The sequence below is a fragment of the Erithacus rubecula genome (assembly GCF_903797595.1).
Source record: "Erithacus rubecula genome assembly, contig: SUPER_Z_unloc_5, whole genome shotgun sequence".
NCBI classification, from domain to species: Eukaryota; Metazoa; Chordata; class Aves; order Passeriformes; family Muscicapidae; genus Erithacus; species Erithacus rubecula.
The window spans coordinates 2755236-2777445 of NW_027635819.1; the positions used below are offsets into that span (position 1 = coordinate 2755236).

At 43.6% G+C, this 22210-nt stretch overlaps 1 protein-coding gene across 2 annotated transcripts in view; it reads left to right on the forward strand.

The window, feature by feature from the left end:
- The first annotated feature begins 4513 nt into the window (after positions 1 to 4513).
- TRIM36 (tripartite motif containing 36) overlaps positions 4514 to 22210 on the forward strand; it is a 34738-nt gene continuing 17041 nt past the window's right edge. Inside the window, exons 1-3 of one of the 2 annotated variants that reach the window (XM_079331559.1) lie at positions 4514 to 4720; positions 14411 to 14645; positions 21623 to 21948. In XM_079331559.1, coding sequence (XP_079187685.1) covers positions 4661 to 4720; positions 14411 to 14645; positions 21623 to 21948 — 621 coding nt within the window. In that variant the 5' untranslated portion in view covers positions 4514 to 4660. Of the gene's footprint in view, positions 4721 to 13409; positions 13559 to 14410; positions 14646 to 21622; positions 21949 to 22210 lie in introns of those variants that run through there. The other variant, XM_079331560.1, reaches the window with a different exon arrangement.

The following is a 22210-nucleotide window of genomic DNA, read 5'->3' on the forward strand; positions in this document are numbered from 1 at the left end:
GAACTGCATCAGCATCTCCTGTTATTTATTGGCCAAGTAAGTCCTATGTGTTTAGTGATCTTCATGGTTTTTGTTATTTTCTATTAGATTAAAACATATAAAATTAAATAAAACCCCGTTTCAGTCCTTGGGGGGGGGGGGGTGGAGGAGGGGGGGAAGGAGTAAAAATTAGATCATTAAAGAAGTTTAGAGACATTGAAAGGGTAAAAATCAAACCATCCAGAAGAAAGATGTGATTTGACAGCTGCACCAAGTGAGAGATCTGGGGATCCCAGGCTAAAATATGAATACTGAGTGAATTTACTAACATGGTTGTCAGGGTGAAGGGGCAGGAGTTGGCCATCCTGAAAGGGATCTCAGTTAAAATGTAGAAGAGATGCAGGAGCAGATGGTTTTCTGGCTGCTTGTCAATAGACTTTGGAAAATTTTTGTCCTCTGTTTGGCCCAGAGCAGCACAGGTGAGGGAAAAAAATGGAGGGGAGGGAAATGATCTAGAAAATCTATAGAGATGGGGTTTATTGCAGGGAGAGGTTTAGGTCTGCATGCAAGTATAGTGCTCTTTGAAATAGTTTGGTCTCATCTGTTTCATGGCAAATTTTTTTTTTCAGCCATGACAGTTCACATCTACATCACTCCCCGCAGAAGGAAGGAGTTTATATAAAATTCATAAACTATTCACATGGATTCTCTTTCATATTACTCAAGCTGGATGCAGGCCTCTGAAGGCTGTTCTGAGAGTAAAAGCAGGTCACAGTCTTTACCAGAGGCATGCACACTCACATTTAGGAGGTTGTTTTTTTCCCGATTTCAAATGTTTGCTCACATGTGCAATTCAATAGTGAAGCATTTCATGCTGAATACTAGCACAGTGTTCTACTATTTTTAACACCACCTTTCTTGCATCTCCATTGTTCAGTGACATAGGAATCATCTGAGATGGAAGGACATCCACACAGATCCATTTGCCCCCTGCATCCTATAAAATGGAAGTGCACTTTCTCTCCTCTGTACTGAATAATTTGTGCTAGCCCTTAACCATATCACCACCTGCAACTGGTTTCAAAGACCCTTTAAGTAGATTTTCCCAGCTGATGATGGCCAATAAGTTCAAGTATTTACAGGAGCACAGTGGGAGGAGATCAGCTCCACCATGGTGCTAGATAGCTGCTGAGGGTGTGTGCATGACTGGATTCCCTGTGCAATGGAAATGGGAAAATACCTCACAGTTCTAGGGGAACAGAAAGACAAAAGCATCTGAGTGGGCTTCACTGCTCAGATTTAGTTCAGAAGTAAACTAAGACAGAGAAGGAGATGGAAGAGAAAATCTAGACCTGTCATTGTTGCCCTGGGAGAATCAACATAATTCACAGGTCAGAGAACACAAATTTCCTTTGTGTTTTAGTTTGTGTACCAACATGCAACAACAGAACCCTGTGTTGCATGGCCTTTCAGGATTGAAACACAGGACCAGTTTTTCCACTGATATAAAATTATACCAATGAGTTTATATAATTTGATAATGTGACTAGTATCCTTATTTTTTTGGAGACCTGCTTCAAGTTTAAGTAACAGATAACAAATATGAACTTGTATGTTTCACTTCAAATAATATGAGGTAATTTCACGACAGCAGAAGGTTTGAATTGGTTTTCAGACATCCTGGTTCCTCAGAGAGGAACTGACGTAAAACACAGAACAAAAGAAGGAGGAGTATGAAAAGCAGTTTCATATCTTGGATTTATGTGGAACAGGTGAGGAGCTATTTTCAGCACACAGCCCACCTCAGAAAAGGTTGTGTAAAACACAGCCATCAGTTGCTGAGAGGGTGAAAGTCCCTGGGCCACCAGCTGCAATGCAAAGCTTCTCCATCTGTCCACGCCCTTCCAAGCGCACATTCCCCTGTCAGCCTTCTGCCACTCAAGACAAAGGCTAGCACAAGCTGTCTGCTGTCCAAGGGGAAGTAAACTGGAGCCCTCAGAATGGCTGCAGGGATTCATATCTTCTGCAGAGGATAGTCCTAGCTTCTAACTAGTCTGGAAATGTGGAGAGATCTTGAGTAAATGATGCTGGCCCGTCCAGAAGGCTCTGCTCAGGCTTGTTGGACTTGCAGAAAAGCACTTTTCTGCAGGGCTGATGGCAAAGAGTGGTGTCATGCAGAGGGCAGGATCACCCTGGCTGGAGCTGCTTGGGAGGATGCCATTGCTGAAGCTGTGAAATCAATGTGTGGTTTGTGGCTTCCTCGTGCTTTACTATCACTGGCAGCCATCTGAACCTGGAGTGCTAACAGAGCTAATCCTGAAACAAAACCACTCCAGAAGAGATCATGAAAGAACCATCAGCTTCTTCCATCTTCTCCTATATCCTTCTTGCCCTGGCTGATTTCATGACTTAAGCTACATTTACATCTCTTTACATTAACATTTACATTTATCAATTTATGGAAGTGGGACAGGAGGAGGTGAAGGAAGAGGAACAAGGAATCATCCTTTTTTTTCTTAAGTCCTTGAATTACAGCTCAGGCTGATCAAAACCTACAAGGTTTGGCAGAAATAGAAAACCCACAACCCAAATACAATTATTGAAGAAAAAAAAAAAGACAGCAGCCAGAAATTCAGAGCACGTAGTTCAAAGTACTGGTATGGTTTGTGGCTAAAGAACACAAGACAAAACTCTGATTTGGAGCACATCTATGGTGTATGCACCAGAGGAGATTCTTGTCTCACATACTTTGGCTGATAGTTTTTTGGAGTTGCTTTACCTAAACTTGACAAAGCTGCAGAGAGATTCAGGTGCAGGTGTGCCTTCCGCTGAAAGGGCTCCAGTGGAGCCAGCAGCTTGTGCTGTGGGGCACAAAGGGCTGTAAATTCCCTGGCTTTTCACACAGCCTGTCACTACCCAGCCGCAGGGCCAAAGGTGTGTTTGCTCTTGGTGCTGGTTATCGTTTGGAGATTCACAGTGTATGGTGGTACACCCTTCCTTGTGACGCAGCAGAGCCGCCGCCCTCGCTTTCCTGCAGATGGCTCCTGGACTTTGGCAGCTTGGGAGCAGCAAGGTATTCCTTCAGGCTGTCCCTGTCCCAGCCTCAGCCAGCTCTGCTCTCTGCCAGCACTCAACACTGGCACAAAGAAATTACAGAAATGAAAATTTCCTACATGACTGCCATTTGGTGAGCCAAAATCAGGAAGCAAAATATCTCACACTCAGTTAAATTATATATGAAGGATTTCTCAGCTGTGTGGGTGATGACATCTGATTGTCCCCAGTGTCACTGCCCGTTGTTTATTCCTGGGCTTTTTGCACAAAGGCATGAAGTGGAGCACTGAAAGCCTGTCTATATCATAATAATGAGCTATTTGATTAATGGGTCATTTGATATACATAATTGCACAATATCTAGTAACAGAAAAGTCTCGAGCTATTCATGAGTCCTGCTTCCCAAGAAAGGAAGGATATACTATTTCAGGTAGTAACCTGTAGAGAGAATTCGAGATAACATTACTACTATATCAATATCTTAGGAAATGCAGCCTCCGAGGGGATACATTATACTGTTATAAAATACTCTTTGGTGTGTTTTCACCACACAGGGGTGATGTGCTCCGTGGGCTACCTGATAGCTCCAGTGTGAGAAGGGCTTGTCACCTTCCACCTCTCAGCCTGAAACAGGACTGATGAACAGCAGTGGGCTGGCCATCCACCGTCCCTCTCCCCCAGGCCTTGCAGGCAGCTGGGACCTTAGTTTGGGGAAGTTTGGCTCCAGAACAGGAAGAAATGAGCCACTGCTGGTTTAAGTGAACTGCAGTTCCTCTGCCAGAAGGAAGGTGTATATATAAGGCCTGGAGTGGGGAACAGAAATGTGACGTCTGCCACATGTCAAACACCACCTCCCTTGCCCACTGTGTCTGGGTGGCTGAGCAGTGCCTCATCTGATTGCTGATCCTGTTTGGTGTGAACATTTCAGTGGGACTGAGGGTTACATTCAAAAAGCAGAGGAGGGTACTTGGGTTGCTGGAACCAGTTTTTCTGTCACAATTGTATACAGACATGTCATATCCATCTCATCCCTAGAAGTTGCATCAGGCCTGGGATGAAGAAAAAGAGATTATAGGAAGATTTCCTCTTTCTGTTTGAGTTAACACACCACCAGCCAAGTGCAAACACACGAGACAGATTATACATGCAGTTATGCACATTAGTAGATGCTCTCTGTTTAGACACAATTTGTCATTTAAACAAAAGCTTAGAATTCAATAAAACCAGGTAGAGCCTGGGTACCAATGCACCATGCCGTTCCTCAGCACAGCCCCACTGCAAGCTGGGCTTTGAAAAGGGGCATGCCCACCTCGCACCAGCAGCAGCCCGATGCCTCGGGCTCAGCGATGGACACAGCACCACTCGGGTTTGACGAGACGCCAGTAGGTGTAGCTTGGCCAGCTCAGCAGAGCCCCGCGGCACCCGAGCAGCGGCCGGAGGCGGTGCTCCGGGGCACCTGCAGGCAGTGCTGCCGCGACGCCGCAGGATGAGAGAGCCCCGGGAGCATCCCGAGAGCCGGGAGCGGGTGGGCGGGCAGAGCGCCAGCGGCAGCAGGACAGCCCTGCCCCGGAGAGCTGCGGGCACAGGGCCGGCGTGATCCCGCTGGAGATCCGCCCGGAGCGGGGCCATGGAGGCGGCGGACAGCGCCCGGTTCGGCTACATCCTGGAGCTGCTGAAGCGGGACAAGGTAGGGACCCCGCGGGACAAGGGCAGGGACACGGCAGGGACCCTGCACGGCTGCCTTCCTCGGGATTTCAGGGGAATGCGGGGGCAGGAGTGGCTCCTCTCTACAGCCAACGTACTCCGGAGCATCGGCTGGTGCTTGCCGCACACTTCCGAGGCTACCAGGTGGAAAAGTTAAAAAGTAAATTCCGTGCGAAGCGTCCCGCAGCCCAGCACAGCTGGGCGGGCATCTGTCGCCGCACTGGCAGCCCTGCTCCTGCTCAGTGTGTGAGAACTAAAGATTCAGGTGTGCCATTTATTTATTTATTTATTTATTTAATGAAGATGCCACAATATTTTTAAACTTAAAAAATAAATGCGGCAAATAATGATGCTGTTGGAAATACTGCATGTTCCAGGCTCATCCTGATGACTTTCCAGCATATCTCCAAAGGCTGCCTTCAGAGCCAGTTTTTTGTGCACCTCTTTGTCCTCCTCCCTCTCCTCCATACCCTCTTCTAAAAGTTCTGGAAGAACCTCTAGAGCAGGTGAATGAGGAGTTTCCTGGATGTTGTTCTGCTTCTCCTTTCCTGGGAGTAATCGTGCCAGCGCTTTAAAGGAAAATTCTGTCTTGTTCTGTCCATTTTACACTCCAAACAACATCATAATGTTTCAGGCTAGAAACTCCTTGTGCCTGGAATGTCCCTGTAACGGGGTGCTTCATCTGTCCCTTATCCCACAGTTAAGCAGTTTCTTTATTCTGTACTGAATTCAGACACCCTCTGCAAGAGCATATGGCTCGATAGACAGCAGAGTTGGCACAGTAGTGTGAAATGTGCATATTTATTACAAACAGTGCTGTTGTTTATACATAGACAATGACATTGCCAAAACCCCTCATCACACTGTAGATGCACACATGCACATTTGATGTACATGTAGAAAAGGAGAGCAGTACCAGTTGTGTGACAGCCACACGCTTTCCACAGTGATGATCACTGCTTGAGCTTCTCCAACACCCTGCTCTGAGACCTCTTGCCCTCCACATTTTCCTTTTGCATTTTTTGAACCTTCAGATCAGGGTTTTAGATTACAGCCTCTTTGTAATTTATTGATGCTATCCAGCAGCTTGGAGGTGTTCTGCTGGGATAATTAAACTGCTTTCTCAGATGACATAAATCATGCCAGCAGAAGGACTCTTCTGCATTTCCAGACTGTATTTGCTTGGTGTCAGGGTATTGCTGTTTAGAGGTTCCAGCTCTCCAGTCTTCCTGCTCCCATTTCCCCCCATCAATAAAGCTTTTGCAATAAAGCCTGGAAGCATTTGAGTTAACTGCTAAACATCTGGTTTTCACTGAACAAAGACCTATTGGAAAATCAGGACGCTATGAATATACTTTACCCTGGCACACTCTCCTCTCAATGTGCAGGGTCCCTGCAGGTATGATGCATCAGCTCTTGAACCCTGGGCATATGACCCCTTTTGGCAGGCATGCTGTTTTTCCACTTAGCTGGCGACCTCCATCAGACCTTTCAAACAGGGCAAATCATTATATATCACTTTTCCCTGGGGGAATGTCACTTCAAAAACCTGTTATCTTTTTTAATGATCTGTACTCATTATTCTCCTGACTCCCCTTCACACATACAACTTGCACATAGTACCTAGAACAGAAAGATGCACGTAGCACTTTTAGTTCCAATAAGACAGTCCTTGTGTAATCCATATATTCACAACATCTGTTTAGACTCACTACAATACTCTGAGATATTCTGGGCCTCCATGGCACCTGTCACAAATGTCACAGTAGCATCTGAGAACTCCAAAATACCCCTGAGAGACAGACTGACAACTAACTGCATTTTGTATCAGAGGCACTGGTGCAGAAGGAGATTGTATGATCTTCTTTCAAGACTCTGAAATCTCAGTTCAAACCACAGTGAGGACACTCACTTGTCTCAAAATTATGTGTTATTCCAGAAATAGTCTCAGGCTTCTTCTATCCTACCTCTTTCCCTGTCCCTCCCCCATATCATCCCCTATAAATTTACTTTTGCAGTCAAAACACACACACTCCTAACCCTGTTATTCACCCAAACTCCAATTCAAATAGTTTTATTTTCATAGGTATATGTTTTCTTTTTTGAAATGCATATGATTCTCTTTATAGAATTTTTAGATATTGTAAAGAAGCAATTATATCTGATGGGTTAAATGATACCAATAGTTGCCATCTGTTTTGTAAAACCATTTTTGAGAATTCTTCTGTAAGCAGAATACAATCAATAAATAAGCTGATATAAACCAATGTGAGTTTCAGAGGGAAGCTATCAACACCAACACTATCCCTGAGATCCTCCTATTTAATTGAAATTAGGATTTCTTTTTTTCCTCACTTGGCTGCTTTGTTTTACCATATATTCTACATGGTTTGCAGAAACCAAGTCTGTGGCTCATAAGGAACAGCTTTTAAAAGCTGTTCTCTAGAAAAAGCATTTAGAGAAATACATACTATTGAAAACAAGCCCTTAAACCCATATGATATGATCATAAGAAATACAGAAATATAATTTTAAGAGCATTTCCAGTTCTGCATGCTCACCACCTGCAATCTGCAGGTGACATCAATTTCTGTCCCTGCCTTCTGCCTGATTTAATGTAATGACTAATGTAAAATCCTCTTGTGGTAGCATGTTAGCTTTTGACAGTAAGGGATAGAGTTATGCAGGGGCTCAAACTGAAATCACAATGAGGATCATGAGAGGAGAAATGCAACATTTACCTGTGGCTGTGGTGGCTGGCAGGTGGCTCTGGGCTGCCTGACTCTGCTGAACTGGAGCTGTGGTCCTCATGCTAAAGAAGATAAGGCTTTACCTATTGCTTTCTTATGTGAAGGGAAGTGCTTCTTTGGGGTTTGGTTCCCTATGAGAAAAGTTCTCTAACAGCAATTTTCTTCATTCTACAGAGGAAAAGCATGCCAGAATATGTGTATATTGTGAGGGGTATTTGCACAAAGAAGTGACTCTGGTTGAAAGATTGTGTAAAGATAACTTGGAGTTCAGTGTCAGGCAGGAGAGTTGTCAGGTGCTTCAGAGAGGTCTGAGTTTGAAATCTAGCAGTTCAAGAGCAGTTAAAATCCAACCTGCCTGTCTTGACTGCTTTTAACCAGTCAAGGGTTAGCCAGCCTGTGTGACAAAGGTGTGTTTCCACATCTTAGACACGTCCTCATCACTCCAGCAGTTTCTCTGAAGCACCTAGAAGCACAGGAGATGTGACAAGGCTGCCAGCTTTGTCTTCTGTGACAGGGGTATCCACAGTCTAAAGTGAAGGAGAGAAGCTCCTGATGTGTTCCATGTGTACTGTACTACTTATTGTGTCATATCTTTATGATGTTAGAAACTGAGCCTGCAACTGATTTTCTTGTATTTTTTTCTTTTATTTTTATGCAAATTATTTATATTCTAAATCCTTTTAAAAATAACCTTGCATTTTCTTTCTGCTAAACAGTAATAATTTCTTTAGAGGTAGGACTGTCTCTTAATTCAGAGCTGAAAGATATTTTGATTTGAATGTCTTTTATTTTGGGGAAGCTTTTTCATTAGAATTCTTTCATTTTCTTGGTAAGTGATTACAATCTACAAAAGAGCAGAGTCCTCTGTGTGGAATATTGTACACAGCTGCTCCTTGGATCCTCTGCTGCTTTCCAGGTGTCCTGGAACTGAAGCAGAGCACTGTACATGTGCTAGTAAGTTAAAATGCAAAGACACACTGAACTAGTCTAGCACACTTTGAGACATGCTAGCTACAAGTCCTACCCAAAGCTAGTTTCAGACCCAGTGTTCTGGCAGTTCAATGAGTGCAGTCTTACTGACTCATCACTCTGCATAGCAGTGGCATGTGGGACCCTCTGAACTTGTCCAGTCCAGCTGATCAGGTTATGGGATCTGTTAGGAAACCCATCCAGCCTTGAGGATTATGGTCCTGCAGCACATTTCTGCTGAGAAGACAAACACCCCTGAACCAAAGGATTAGAGACTGATAGTTTTATTTTGTGATGAGATCCTCAGGCCATAGTTATGCTTACTTTGAAATACCCAAGGTCTACAGATCCTTGCTTGCTCTTCAGGGTCACACAGTCGAAGGGCAGCCATTGTGAAGACAAAACTGAGCCTCTATTCCTGAGCCAAAACAGGCATATTTCTCTCAGGCAGCATGAACTCCTGCCTTATTGCTAAGGGGACAATATATCTTTCAACCTGCATGACTGGGAAAATCCTGTGGGTAGAAGTCATCTTCATTAGGTTCAACTGTTCAGGACTAAACAGAGAAGCAAATTTCATCACTGCCTGTTTACAGAGAGCAGGAGGAGTGCTAACACACCTCTGAACTCATCCTGGAAGAAAATACATTGTGCAGGGAGAAAAATGTCTGTTTGATAGCTCAGTCTCCAAGTCAGTCATACTAGCTCTTGTTCTCATCCTGCATATCTCCACTGTGATACATTAGCTCTAATATTTTCACTCAGAGGAAGGCAAACCAGCAGGAAACTGACTCAGACCCAAACTGTGGTTGCAAAAACCAGCATGAAAATAAATGTCATGAAAAGCTTTGATCTGAGGACTTACTGAAGGCAGAAGAGGTGTTGCAGAACCTTCCTGGTTCTGCTCCTTGGGACAGAAAGCACAGGCTTGTGCTTTTTCCTGCAGTAGGACTGCAGCTGCACTGTTTAACAAGTGTAGGATTTTTACTTTATTTTGGAAAGCAGTGCTGCATCCTTCCTGAAACTATCTTGATAGTTAATGCAAATGAGCACTTGGGATATTTCTGCATATCAATTATTGAATTAACAAGCATATTTAACCTGAGGTGGGGGGGAACAGGATGGCAATGCCCATCCATCCTAGTTTCTGTTCTCCTCTGCTCTCTTGGGAGTGCAGGGCATACTGTAACTCCTGGTGAGACCTTGTCTGCTGAGGCAACAGGGGTGAACTTTGAAGGAGGTGTAGAGCTACTTAAACAATGTCCAGGTATTACTCCAAGCAAAAGGAGTCCCTTGTGAGCAGAATGGGTGTCCAATAGATGCACATCTTTGGCTGGAAAAAAAGCAAAAGGATAGATCTGACTTCTGTAGCCATGCTGATCTTATTAACCCCCTTTTCAGAAGCTAAGGACAGGAGTATTTTCTGACACTGGTTTGTGCTCTTATCTTTTTAATGTATCAGTCATTCCTAGCTGTTGCTTTTTCCTCCCAGTACCTGAAGTTAATGAGGATTTTGGCACAGCAAATTTAGTAGTCCTGAGTCAGGGGAGGATCAAAAGGCTAGTAAAAAGATGTAAGTGCAGAAGAGGGAGTTTTGCCCTTTGGAGACCTTCAAAGACATTTTCTCCCATGTAATGTCTTTATGCGATGGAGGTGGTAATTAGACTCTTGCTCTAAACTACCCCGAAGCCAGAGCAAACAGGTACACAAACAAGATAATACCTTAATGATCCATTAAGAGATTGAACAGAGAATCATTCACAAGTCCTGGCAGTAACAGTAGCTGGCAATGTGGTCCATGTGAAGACTTCAGGGGGACAGGGGAAAATGTGTGCTCCAAATGTGTGTTTGTCTGTGCTAGCAACACCCACCTGTGCTGGCACCTACACCTCTGCCATGGGCTGCAGAATGGTTTTCCTTGCTGAGCCACCAGGGACAAAATTTCTTTCTACTGTGTCAAAGGCAGCCTTAGAGCCAAGGGGTCTTTGTTCTAGTCTGAGGCTGATAGTTTATTTGGCCCTGCATCCCCCACAATCCAGAACCAGTGGTGGGTAGTGTGCTGTGGCAGACAGGTGCTTATTAAAAGCTACCTGCCTGTAAGGAAACCTGGAATCAGGAAAGCTGGGGATTAGTGGAGGTTGGTAAGAGATAATATACTTATTCAGAGGCTTGCAAATCATTATTCAAAACATAGTTGGAAGGCTGACAACACATGACCTTACCAACCTGTTCTCCCCACGCCCAGTTAAGTGACATGTTTCAGTTTGAATACACATATTGTACATTTACTGGCATTATCAAAATAATTTCAACCAGAGAACTCTGTCTTTTTATGACACTGGTTGCCAAAGTAAAAGTTAAATAATATCTTTACAACTCTTCTGCAGAAAGCTGTTTTTTGTAGTACTGGACATGTAAAAAATCACCTCTATCTTCATGATTTCTGTGTAAATTTCCATTAAAGTTTCATATTCAGACCACTGAAACCCAGGTGTAAATAATGCTCAAATAAGGCATTTCAACTGTGTTTGTTTTATTGACTCATGTGAAAAGCAGTTTTGAGGGGAAAAGGGAACTTCTTGTCCTGATGTTTTTCTTTGAATAGACAAGTAGGTCAAATTTGTTGTTTGTCAAACTGACAACGTTTCATCATTCACATAATCCAGGCTTCATGTATTTTAATTAACTTAACCTCCTTCCACTGCATAATGTGAGGACAGTGCACACTTTCACTCCAAGCTTGCTAACTGGTGTTCCTTCTGCCCTAGGCTAATGCTATGTTAACTATTGCCACTGCAACAGTTGTGTCTGCACCCTTGCCAATACCTGAAGGTGCTGGTAATTTAAAAGTATTTAAAAGTATTAAAAGTATTTTCTGTTTGTTCTGGTGGATGGTGAAAAGGATATTTACTACCCCTTTTCCAATGGAAACATGTTGTAAGGGAAGGGTAGGAGGGTGCTGGCTGTCCTAACCACTTCCCCACCTAATTTTCATCCTTGCTGCCACAAAAGCTGCCTGGTGCATGCCTCCTGCACGATATTTGAGAACCCATGGCAGCCAGACAAAGTCCTCAGTGACTGGAAAAGGGGAAACACCATACTTATTTTTAATTAGGGGGGCAAAGGAAGATCTAGGGAATTATAGACTTATGACCCTTGCCTCATTGCCTGGGAAGATCATGGAACAAATCCTCATGGAAAAATGCTAAGGCACATGAAAAACAAGGAGGTGGTCTGATAAGCAAGCACAGCTTCAATAAGGGCAAATTGTACCTGACCAAACTGGTCACCTTCTGTGATAGGGTGACTGCAAAAGTTGACAAGGGAAGACGAAGAGATTACTTCTGTAAAGCCTTTGATATGGTCCCCCATGACATCTTTATCTCCAAATTGGAGGGACATGGATTCAATTGATGGACTATTTGGTAGATAAGGAATTGGCTGGCTGGCTGGAGCCAGAGATTGTGGCCAATGGCTCTGTGCTCTGGTGAAGGCCAGTGATGACTGGATTTCCTCAGGGCTCTCTCTTGGGACTGGTGCTCTTCAGTATCTTAATAAATGACGTGGACTGTGAGATTCAGGGCACCTTCAGGAAACCTGCAGATGGTACAAAGCTGAGCAGTGCAGCTACAAAAGAAGGAAGGGATGCTGTCTAGAGGAATCTGGATAAAACAGAGGAGTGGGCCAATGAGAATCTTATGAAGTTCAGTGAGTGCCAGTGCAAGGAGCTGCACCTGGATTGGGGCAATTCCAAACAGAACGACAGGCCGGGAGAAGCAGTAATTGAGAGCAGCCCTGAGAAGAAGGACTTGGGGGTTCTTATGATGAAAAGTTGGATATGAGGCAACAGTGTGCACTTGCAGCCCAGAGAGTCAATTTTATCCTGGGCTGCATCAAAAGAAGTGTGACCAGCCGCTTGAGGGAGGTTTATCCAATTATCCCCCTCTACTCGGCTTTTGTGAGGCTTCACCTGGAGTACTGCATCCAACTCTTCAGTTCTCAGCACAAGACAGACCAGACAGTGGGAGTGAGTCCAAAAAAGAGCCACAAAAATGATCAGAGGGCTATAGCACCTCTCCTGTGAAGACAGGCTGAGAGAGTTGGGACTGTTGAGCATGGAGAAGAGAAGGTTCCATGGAGACCTTGTTGTGGTCTTTCAGTACTTATGTGGGACTTATGGAAGAGAGAGTTTTTACATGACCAGGTAGTGTAAAGAGGGGTAATGAATTTAAACCTTAAGAGGATAGGTTTAGATTAGATATTAGGAAGGAATTCTTCACTGAGAGCCTGGCATATGTTGCTGATAGAAACTGTGGGATGCTCCATCCCTGGAGTAAGGCCAGGTTGAAGAGGGCTTGAGTAATCCATTCTTCTGGAAGGTGTCCCTGGTCACAGTGGAGGGGATTGGAATGAGATGTTTAGGATGAGAGGACACTATCTTAAGCTGAGTTAGGGGGAAATATAGGTAGGACATGAGAAAGGATTTCTTCAAAGCCCAGGGAGGTGGTGAAGGTATGTAAGGAAAGACTAGATATGGCACTTAGGGCAAGCTCCAGTTGACAGATGGCTCTAGGACACAGATTGGACTCGATGTCTCAGACGTCTTTTCCAACCTGATTGATTCTGTGATTCTGCGATCTTCAAGATCCCTTCCAACCCAAACCGCTCCACGACTGAGCGATTCTCCGGCACGGGTACCGCGGGCGGCGGTCAGCGCAGGGCCGAGCGGGGGCGGGCGGGTTTCCGGCGCCGCCCGGCGAAAGAGAAGGAGCCAAACAATAGCGGCGCGATCGGCGGGGTCCCGGGGCCGCGGGCGGCGGCTGGACAGCTCCGCGGAGCGGCGGCAGCCGGGGGCGCGCCCGCCCCGCCCCGTCCGCCCGCCCGTCCGCTCGCCCGCCCCGCCCGCCCCGTTCGCCCGCCCCGCTCGCCCGTCTGCTCGCCGGCTCGCCCGCCCGCCCGCCCGCTCGCCATCTTGCACCGGGCACCGCCGCGGGCGCTGCACAGTCCGCGTCCCGGCCGCCCGCCCGGGCTGAGGGCGCAGCCGGAGGAGAAGGAGCAGAGGAGGAGGCGCGGGGATGGAGAGCGATCTGCTGGAGAGCCCGGTGAGCGCGGGGAGCCGGCGGGGCGCGGCCGCCGGGGCGGGGTGCGCCTGCCCCTCGGAGCGCTGCGGGGGGCTGTAGGGTGTGTGCCTGTGCCTGTCCCTGTCCGTCCGTCCGTCCGTCCGTGTGTCAGGCCCGTCCGTCCGCGCAGCCGGTCGGCGGCAGGGCTCGCAGCGGCCCCGACGGGCGCAGGGGACGGGAAGCGCTCCCGGAGGCGCCGGGCGGAGCGGGCGCCGCGCTGCCGGGGGGCCACGGAATTCCTCAGGAGCCGCACCGATCCACGGGCGGCTCTTTGTGCCACAGATAAAAGACGTAAATAAACGTGTAAATAAATAAATAAGTAAATAAATAATGTTATCGACTCGGAACTATTACCCTAGTGAATTCAAGACAATTTCAGCCCTTAAACGTGAATTACACGGAAAAGCCTGTTGTTTAACCAGTCTGACATTTAATTTCTTTTTTTTTTTTTTTCCTCCTCCTTCTTCGTAAGCCAGAGAGCAAGCTAGACATATGGACTCTTTTGTTAAGAAGTATGGTTGCATTCGTTTCACTAGGTCCTTGAGTGGAATTAAGACTACTCCCCTTCTTCCCTCCCCTGCAATGCAGGCATGACCTAAAGATGAACTGAGTTTGCCTAGTGGCAATGCTCACTTCGGTTGAAATGAATGCTGTCGGTGCTTTAATAATGTTAATTGAGATTTGTTTTAGCCAGAGAAGTGCTTCAAACCAGATGAAACTGTGTGCATTTGTTCTGCAGAGCTCGGGTTTGGTGGCATAGAGCAGTGCCATAAGTCTTGGTGGCTTGTGTTTTGCTGCACTTACACTTTTTTTTCCTCTCTTTCTATCATGAAGGTGGCCATTAAGGGTATTGAAAGAGAGCTTATCTGCCCAGCATGCAAGGAATTGTTTACCCATCCACTGATCCTTCCCTGCCAGCACAATATCTGTCACAAATGTGTGAAAGAAATACTTTTTGCATTTGAAGACTCCTTTGCTGATGGAGGCTCTGAATCCTCTAATCAGAGTAGCCCTCGAATTAGAATCTCTGCTGCTAGCATGGACAGAATTGACAGGATTAATAGATCAGGTATGTATCAGAATTGTGCATGTTTTCCTGATTTTGTTATTAGGCTGGCTTGAGCTGAATGGTATCTGCATTGGTAAAATGTCTTCCTGGTACTTCTGATGCGGTTATAGAGATGACTTAGGGATAGTGTTACTCTTGTTCATTTTCTGTCAAGAACAATGGGAATATTTTTAAGGACAATGCACTCTGTTTCATCTGTAATAGATTCGTCTTTGTGGCATTCTATAAATCTTTAAAACCATTGTGTTTGTGTATTTCTGCATTTCAGTTACATGGAGATGCAATAGCATCGTGTTCAGTAGCATGGTGATGTAGATTTTGGTGATTTTATTGCCTGCCAGTGGTATGCTCTGGTTTCAGCCAGCCCCAATGCAGTAGTTCGGGTTTCCTTCTGGGACTGTGTAGACTTTGCAAGCTAGTTTTGTCCTGCCCACTTCATAACATGTGCAGTACATAATTTTCAATTGGTTATGATTATTGCATGGTTGCGGATTTGAAGGACAGCTGACTGTAAGCAGACAGGCCTAACATTCTCCTTCATTGTGGTCTGCTTGAAGATTTAAGGAGTTCTTAGCCTTAGGACTCCTCATGCTCTTTATGGTATTGAGCTAGAGAGATTCTTGCAGTTTTTGTAATCCACAATGAGTTGGTTGGCTTTTATACACTTGCATTGAAAGTGCTTTGTGCATGCTTTACTTCTTGAAAGGTACCTCATCTTGGTTTTCAGGCTTTCTCCTGACATAATTATCCATTTTAAAACACCCTCCCCTATGCTCTGGAAAAGTTACTAACAAGACAAACTCTAAAGCTCTGTCTTACATTTCATGTTACTAAAGTTCATCCTTCCCAGTTTTCACAGATCAAAAGTGCAATTTCACCAACTTCTTTTAAGCAACTACTTAGTACTCTCTACTAGAGTTGTTAGTTCTGATACTCTTTCAAATCAGTTTGTTAAGCAAAAAGCCACTACTTCTTACTACTGCCCTTGCCACCGCCACCCTGTCCTGAGATAACATGTATGCAAGTTGTTGCAGGAGTTGTAATCCTTAAAACCACTGTGGTCTGCCACCATCTCAGCATACTGATGGGAATATATCTCTTCATCTGACCTGATAACAGAGAGGTGATTGCTTGCCTAAAGACCTGTTTGATGAGTACCAAGACAGGGTTGAGATTTGGAAATAATGAGCTTCCTCCCTCTTACCTCAAAGAGCGTTGGGCAGATGCACATCACAGGAAAACTATCACCTCAGACAGTTCAGCTTTGCAGAATGAAAAGCATATGGAAATGGAAGCATTAAAGAATAGATTTTAAAATTCAGATTATACTGTCTTTGCTTCTAATGTTACAGGGTATTATAGCTCCATTGCTATATTGAGTGTGAGATTTGCTCTCGGACCAGTTTGGTATCAGCAATGGTCTCCAGCTTGCAATTTACATTTGCATATTGTTGTCTTGCATCTGGTGTACTCAAACTGTGCATTGCCTTGCTAAATTAGCTTTGTGATCTGTAGGGCAATTTACAAGAAAACACCTCCATAAGAGAGAAAATGTAAGGAAAAGATCCAAAGTGGGGTCTCATGTGCATGGAACCAAAACCCACTAGAACTTGTGGGAGGCTTGTGCAGGGCATGTCAGTGTCAAGACCTTAGTGTCGCATTTCAAAATGCATATGACACCTTCTTCCCATTGTGCTTTTTTTTTCCCCCTACTTAAAGAATCCCTGACGTCTCCATAAGGAATATAATCTATTTAAAATGGATTGGCATTTGAATTCTTTGTATGCCAGAAGGATCTGGTCTGTATTTGGTCATGTTCTGTATTTGCTGTACACACAGAGCTTGCAATACATGTACAATTTATATTAATGTAAAAAGTGCAGAACTAATTGAAATGGAGTGTATGTGCAGCTTAAAATCCTGTGTTTTGGTTTAAAAATGCTCCTCTGTTTATATTGTATTGAAAATAATTTTTAATTAACAAAACTTTGCTGAATGTAATATGAAAATGAAGGCCATTTCTTCTTGCTGTTCCATTATCTCTAATGTTACTGTAATTACAGTGTTGGTGTAATTAAGTCATGTAATGTGGTTGTGTTGACACTCGTGCAAATGTTTGAAATGTCTCTCCCTGTGCCCCTTCTCCCCAATGCCTTCTTTCTCCCTTTTCCTGTTCTGCTTGAGTCTTACAGTTGTTTGATATGCTAAGAAATTAAACATTGCCTTTCAATCCTGCAGGAGTTTAACAGCCACAGGAGGGAAAAGAGTTGATGCTTTTCATTTGAACCATTGTAAACCAATGGTATATCTCATTTTTTGATGTCTAAACAGCTCTCTGTTCATTGTTTGCAGCCTCACAGAGGAGGTCTTTTGGGTGCAGAGGTAGAAATGCTTCACTTCTTGTGTTGGCTAGAGATAGTCTAGCATTTAGATCTCGAGTTAAATATTGTTGATTAGCATATAGCTTTTTGTCAGTGGTCAAGTCCACAAAAAAGCTTTTGCAGTGAGCAAAGGTACAGCAAAGAAGTTCTACAAGGACAGCTTTTCATTCTGTGCAAGACTGATTTAAAGGTCAACTGGACTGGAATTCAATTTAGGGTTGTATTACGTTGTTTTCCTTGTGTGTGTATGACTGAGTATACATTGGTGGGTTCAAAAATGCACACAGAACCCCAGCAATCACCAAACCAGCTCCTCCACCCCCTGCTTTTTAATCTCCAGCAGCTGCATGCCCAAGTTTCAATGAAACTGCTGACTTACTGGTAATTAAGTGTGATTATTGGATTGGTCTTCCTTATGTTTACAGGTCGTGTTTGGCCATCCCTTCTAAATAGAATGCAATATTGGTTCTTTATTGTATCTAAGCCTGTTTAATTTGATGAAGAGCAGATCAAACAGACTGAAATTTACGCCTACTACCGTGTAGGTAGTTCTGAATCTCACAGTTTATCACAGCACATGAATATGTGAGGAAAACTAAACATTTTGCACTCACAGACATATAATATTTGATGTGTCCAATGTTACAACCAGGTCAAAGGATAGTCAGTCTTTTAATTATATCTCATTTCCAAAATTGAACTTGTCTGAGCAGCTCAGCCATTGTGTGGAGTTTTTTAATACTGATTACTTTTTTTTCATGTAATGATTGGTCAAAAACGGGAGAGAAAGTCCCCAAATTCCTTGTTGCTGCAGTTTGGGCAGACACATGAACAATCCAGACGAATATGGTGTCCTTCAAAAAAGATATGAACTGAGCTAAACACAAATCAGAGTTTCACACTCAGTGGAGGACAAAGCAGCTGATCAGAAGAACGAGTTTAAATTGCCTCAGTTGAAGGCTGAGAGTTTTATAAAACAGATACCATATGATACTGTCAGACCTCTTGGAAAGCTGTCCGTGTCTGCTCTTTTTGCAGAAAGCTCTTTTGATTTGTGAAAAACAAAAGTATCTGAATGTAACATTTTAGCTGTGCTGGCTGCTCTTGTGAGGCCTCTCTGTTCTTCCCTCTCCCCTTTCCCCCCCCCCCCCCCACTCCCTTTTTCTCTCCCCCTTCCCTCTTTACCCCTTCCCCTTGCCATCCCTATTTGTTTTTTCCCATTCCCCTTTTCCTTTCCCCTAAAAGCCCATCCAAAAATATTAACTGAGTTAAGGGGTGGCAATATACATTTCTTTTTTTTAAAAAACCCAACCTTTCAAGAGAATCCAGTTGACTTTTAAATCTTTTTTTTTTTTAAACTTTCACACATTTAATGTCGTTGTCTTGCACAACCATAGAATTCTGGTAATACTGTTTACTTGAAAAACACAACTTTAAGATGTCTTATCCCTTTGCAAACCATTCACTGCAGCTTGGGCTTTTAAATTTTTTAAGTGTTGGTACCTCTCCTTGGGAAGATAATGTTTAAACATTGTCTTTAAAGGACATGCTTAGGATTGCTCTTTGACTTGAGTCTTTCCAATCTGTACAGTAATATTTGTGAGTTTGAGCATGAGTGTACGTTGTGATATTTTTTTTTTTTGTAACTATTGAGCAACTTACTACAAGTGGTGCAATCAGTTTACAAATCACAGTGGAAAATTTCATGCAACGATTTCTAATATTTCACAAAATATATATTTGCTTGTTTTAAGCTGAACTCACAAAGTGTAGAAGAGAATGTGGGTAGGAGCTAAGTTTCTCTGAGCTGCACATCTAAATATGTCTACGAAATCCAAGGGGTTTGTTGCTGTTTTTGTGTGTATGTGCTTTTTGTTTGTTTGGATTTTTTTTTAATAACTGGAATTTTCAGCAAATTGGACAAAATACAGATAGGAAAGACAGTGTCCAAAGTAATTCATTATTTCACCAGTGCTTTCTTCTTAAAATACAAGTGTAGAAATCCTTTAAACAGAAAGCAAATGAGAGTGTTAATATTTTAACTCTCACTAGGCAAAAAGAGAACGTATTTTCTTATTTTTAGTGTAGAAGTGACAGAGCACACCATGAAGCTTAGCAAATACATTTCCAGGATTTAAAACAGGAAAGAACCCCCAGCCTAGATTCTCACAGTGCTGTCAATGAAAAGGGATGAGACATCTGAAGGTGTGCAGGACTTCCTTGATACTGGATTGCTTTCCGTAAACAATGTCACCAGTCTTTGCAGAGCATGGCTCATGATGACAGCCTCATTTCGGTCCACCACAGGCAGAATGAAAGCCCTCCATTGGGATGGATGTGAATTTCAGATTGTATTTTTAAACTTGACCACTGCACCATGCTTTTTTTCCTTGTTATCTTGCTTTGTCATTGTTTGCTCTCTGCTCTAGCATTCCACTTGTAGGCAGTCCCAATTTGTGCCGCACTGTATCATTATTTTCTTAGTTGCAGAAAATGTATATATTCTAGATCACTTTTTGTAGCTGTTGTCTGCATGGCACTGCATGTGAAGTCATCTTTTTGTCTAGGACAATGTAGAAGTCTGTGTAGAAGATTTCTCTGTGTTCCTGTGTGCAGTGCTAGCTTGCAGCATACACTGGAAATACAGTTTGTGTTTCACTGTTGTTGCTGTGCCTTGCATGCCTGTGTTGCTGTGTATGCCAAGTTAGAGGTACTGCAGGATGTGCAGTAATTAATTCACTTCAAGTAAGTACAAAAAAAAGTTAAATCAGACAAGAGTCTCTGCTCCCTAAAGCAGAGAGTTGCATACCTGTGCCTTGTGTCACCCATCCTGTTCTGTAAATGCAGCCTAGCTGTTCTGCTCAGAACTTACAGAAAGGCATGAGACCAAGCTGGGTGGGAGACTGTCAGTGCATGCACACTTATCCATGCTCTGATTGTGACTTCTTAGCTGACAGTCATGCATAACTACCATGGGTCAAATTTCAAAGATATTTAAAGGAACTTATTCCTTATAGGACTGTTGGTTCGATGTTTTATTTGAAGATACTGGAAAGGGCATGATAGGAATGGAGGTTTTGGATTGTTAGGTGAAGGAGAGCAGCCCAAAGTAAGTGTGTTTTAGGTAGCATAAGAGGACACTTCAGTAAGAAATAAAGCATTAGCATTTTTGATGGGAAAATACTGATTAAATACAGAGAGCAACAAATTTCCCTTTCTGAAGAAGTGCCAATTTCAACACTAAGAATTCAGCTCTAAGTCATATCTCCATTTACAAATTTGTTAGTGTCCTGGTTTCAGTTTCATGCACCTGCTCTCTGATGAAGCATAGAAAACTGGAAGGCCCTGGATTTAGGGTAAGCACTACTTAGCAACAGCCAAAACATCAGTGGCAATAACCTCATACTGAATCCAAACCACAGCACAGTACCAGCTACTAAGAAAATTATTGCTAACCCAGATGAAATCAAGAGAATTAGTTATACCAATATGCAGTACTCTCAAAGAGATCTTAAAACAATGCACCAGCACTACAGAAGATTTTTTTTTTTTTTTGTTTGGGGAGGCTGAGAGGATGCAAGTTAAGCCTAAAGACTTAGCTTGCTGTTGAAAAACATGAAGGATTCTTTCTGGTAGTTGCAGCCTGTGGGTTCATGACTGAGACAGGATGCACTCCTGGCTTGATAACCTCAGGAATATTACCTTGTGAATAACCTCTGTGTGTGAGCCATCTCCTTAACAGACTCAAAAGGCTTCTTAAGTTAATGCCTTATCTCGAGCATGTGATTTTATTTTGGAGAGAGGGGGAAATTTTTGTAGCTGTTTGGTAGGAGTGCAGCTTCTCTGCAGTTCCCCCTTTAGAAATTAATAAGATAGATGTACACTGTTTAGCACATCCCTGTGGAGATTTGTGGCTTCTCAGTTCAGGGTAGAGTAACCTCTCAGATATAACTACCTCAGATTCAGAGGGCTTATTTTGCAACCCTCCTTTACTTTTAGGCTTTTCAGGAGGGGCCAAATCAGCCTCAGCATTTTTTGACCAAATGATTTGGCTGAGATGTCATACTGCTCCCTTGTTTTCCTGGTTTTTTTTATGATGCCTCTTGGGTAAAGTAAGTTTGTACTCAGCCAAAGCAAACTTCAGGGAGCTCAAAGTTGGTTATGTATTTCTGTTGCTCTGGGAGTAAGCGTTTTTCACTTCAATATATTTGAAAGCTGTTGCTCTCTATACGGGTAACCAGTTATAGTTAGTCTAAAAATCCACTTTCCTTCCACAAGGTTTTGTGTTTATTGTTTAAAAATGTTACAGCTTCAGTGCATCCAAAACTAGATAAAGGAGACAGAATTGCAAGAGCTAAATTTAAATATAATGACGTTTTAGAGTAGTAGTTTGTAATGCCCCTTGGAGTGAGGCACTACACTACCTCGTCAGGGCAATTGTGTTCTCTTTGGCTTGGCAGACTGCAAATGGATTGGTGTTGTACTGGTTTGGACGATGTGCTACAGTCTGGTATTGGTTCGTAAATTCCTGTCCTTTTAAAATCTAAACCAGTTGGGTTTATGCTCATCCTAAGTTGGGTTCTGTTGTCTACACAGGCAGAAAACGCAATTCACTGACTCCTAGGTCGACTCTGTTTCCTTGTCCGAGTTGCCAGCGGGACATTGATCTGGGAGAGCGTGGCATCAATGGCTTGTTTCGCAACTTCACTTTGGAAACCATCGTGGAAAGATACAGACAGGCAGCCAGGGCAGCCATTGCCATTATGTGTGATTTCTGCAAACCTCCACCTCAGGAGTCCACCAAGAGCTGCATGGACTGCAGTGCAAGCTATTGCAATGAATGTTTCAAGATACACCATCCTTGGGGAACTGTGAAAGCTCAGCACGAATATGTAGGACCAACCACCAACTTCAGACCCAAGGTAAGTATACTGGACTTTGCAGAATTCAGGTTGCAGCATTCTCATGTAGCTGCAGACATATCTGTGCAATGATGGCTGCTTTTTATGACCATGATTGCTCTGTTGACTACTGCTGTTATTTATTGAGTGAGCCACAAGCTTTTGGTCCTTGCTGATGGTCAAGTAGTTGTCATTGAAGGGAACATTAAGAACATACTTGAAGGGTCCTGTAAAAATAAGTTTTTTTGCTTTGTGGAATGGATTGTGTTACTTGTGATTTGTT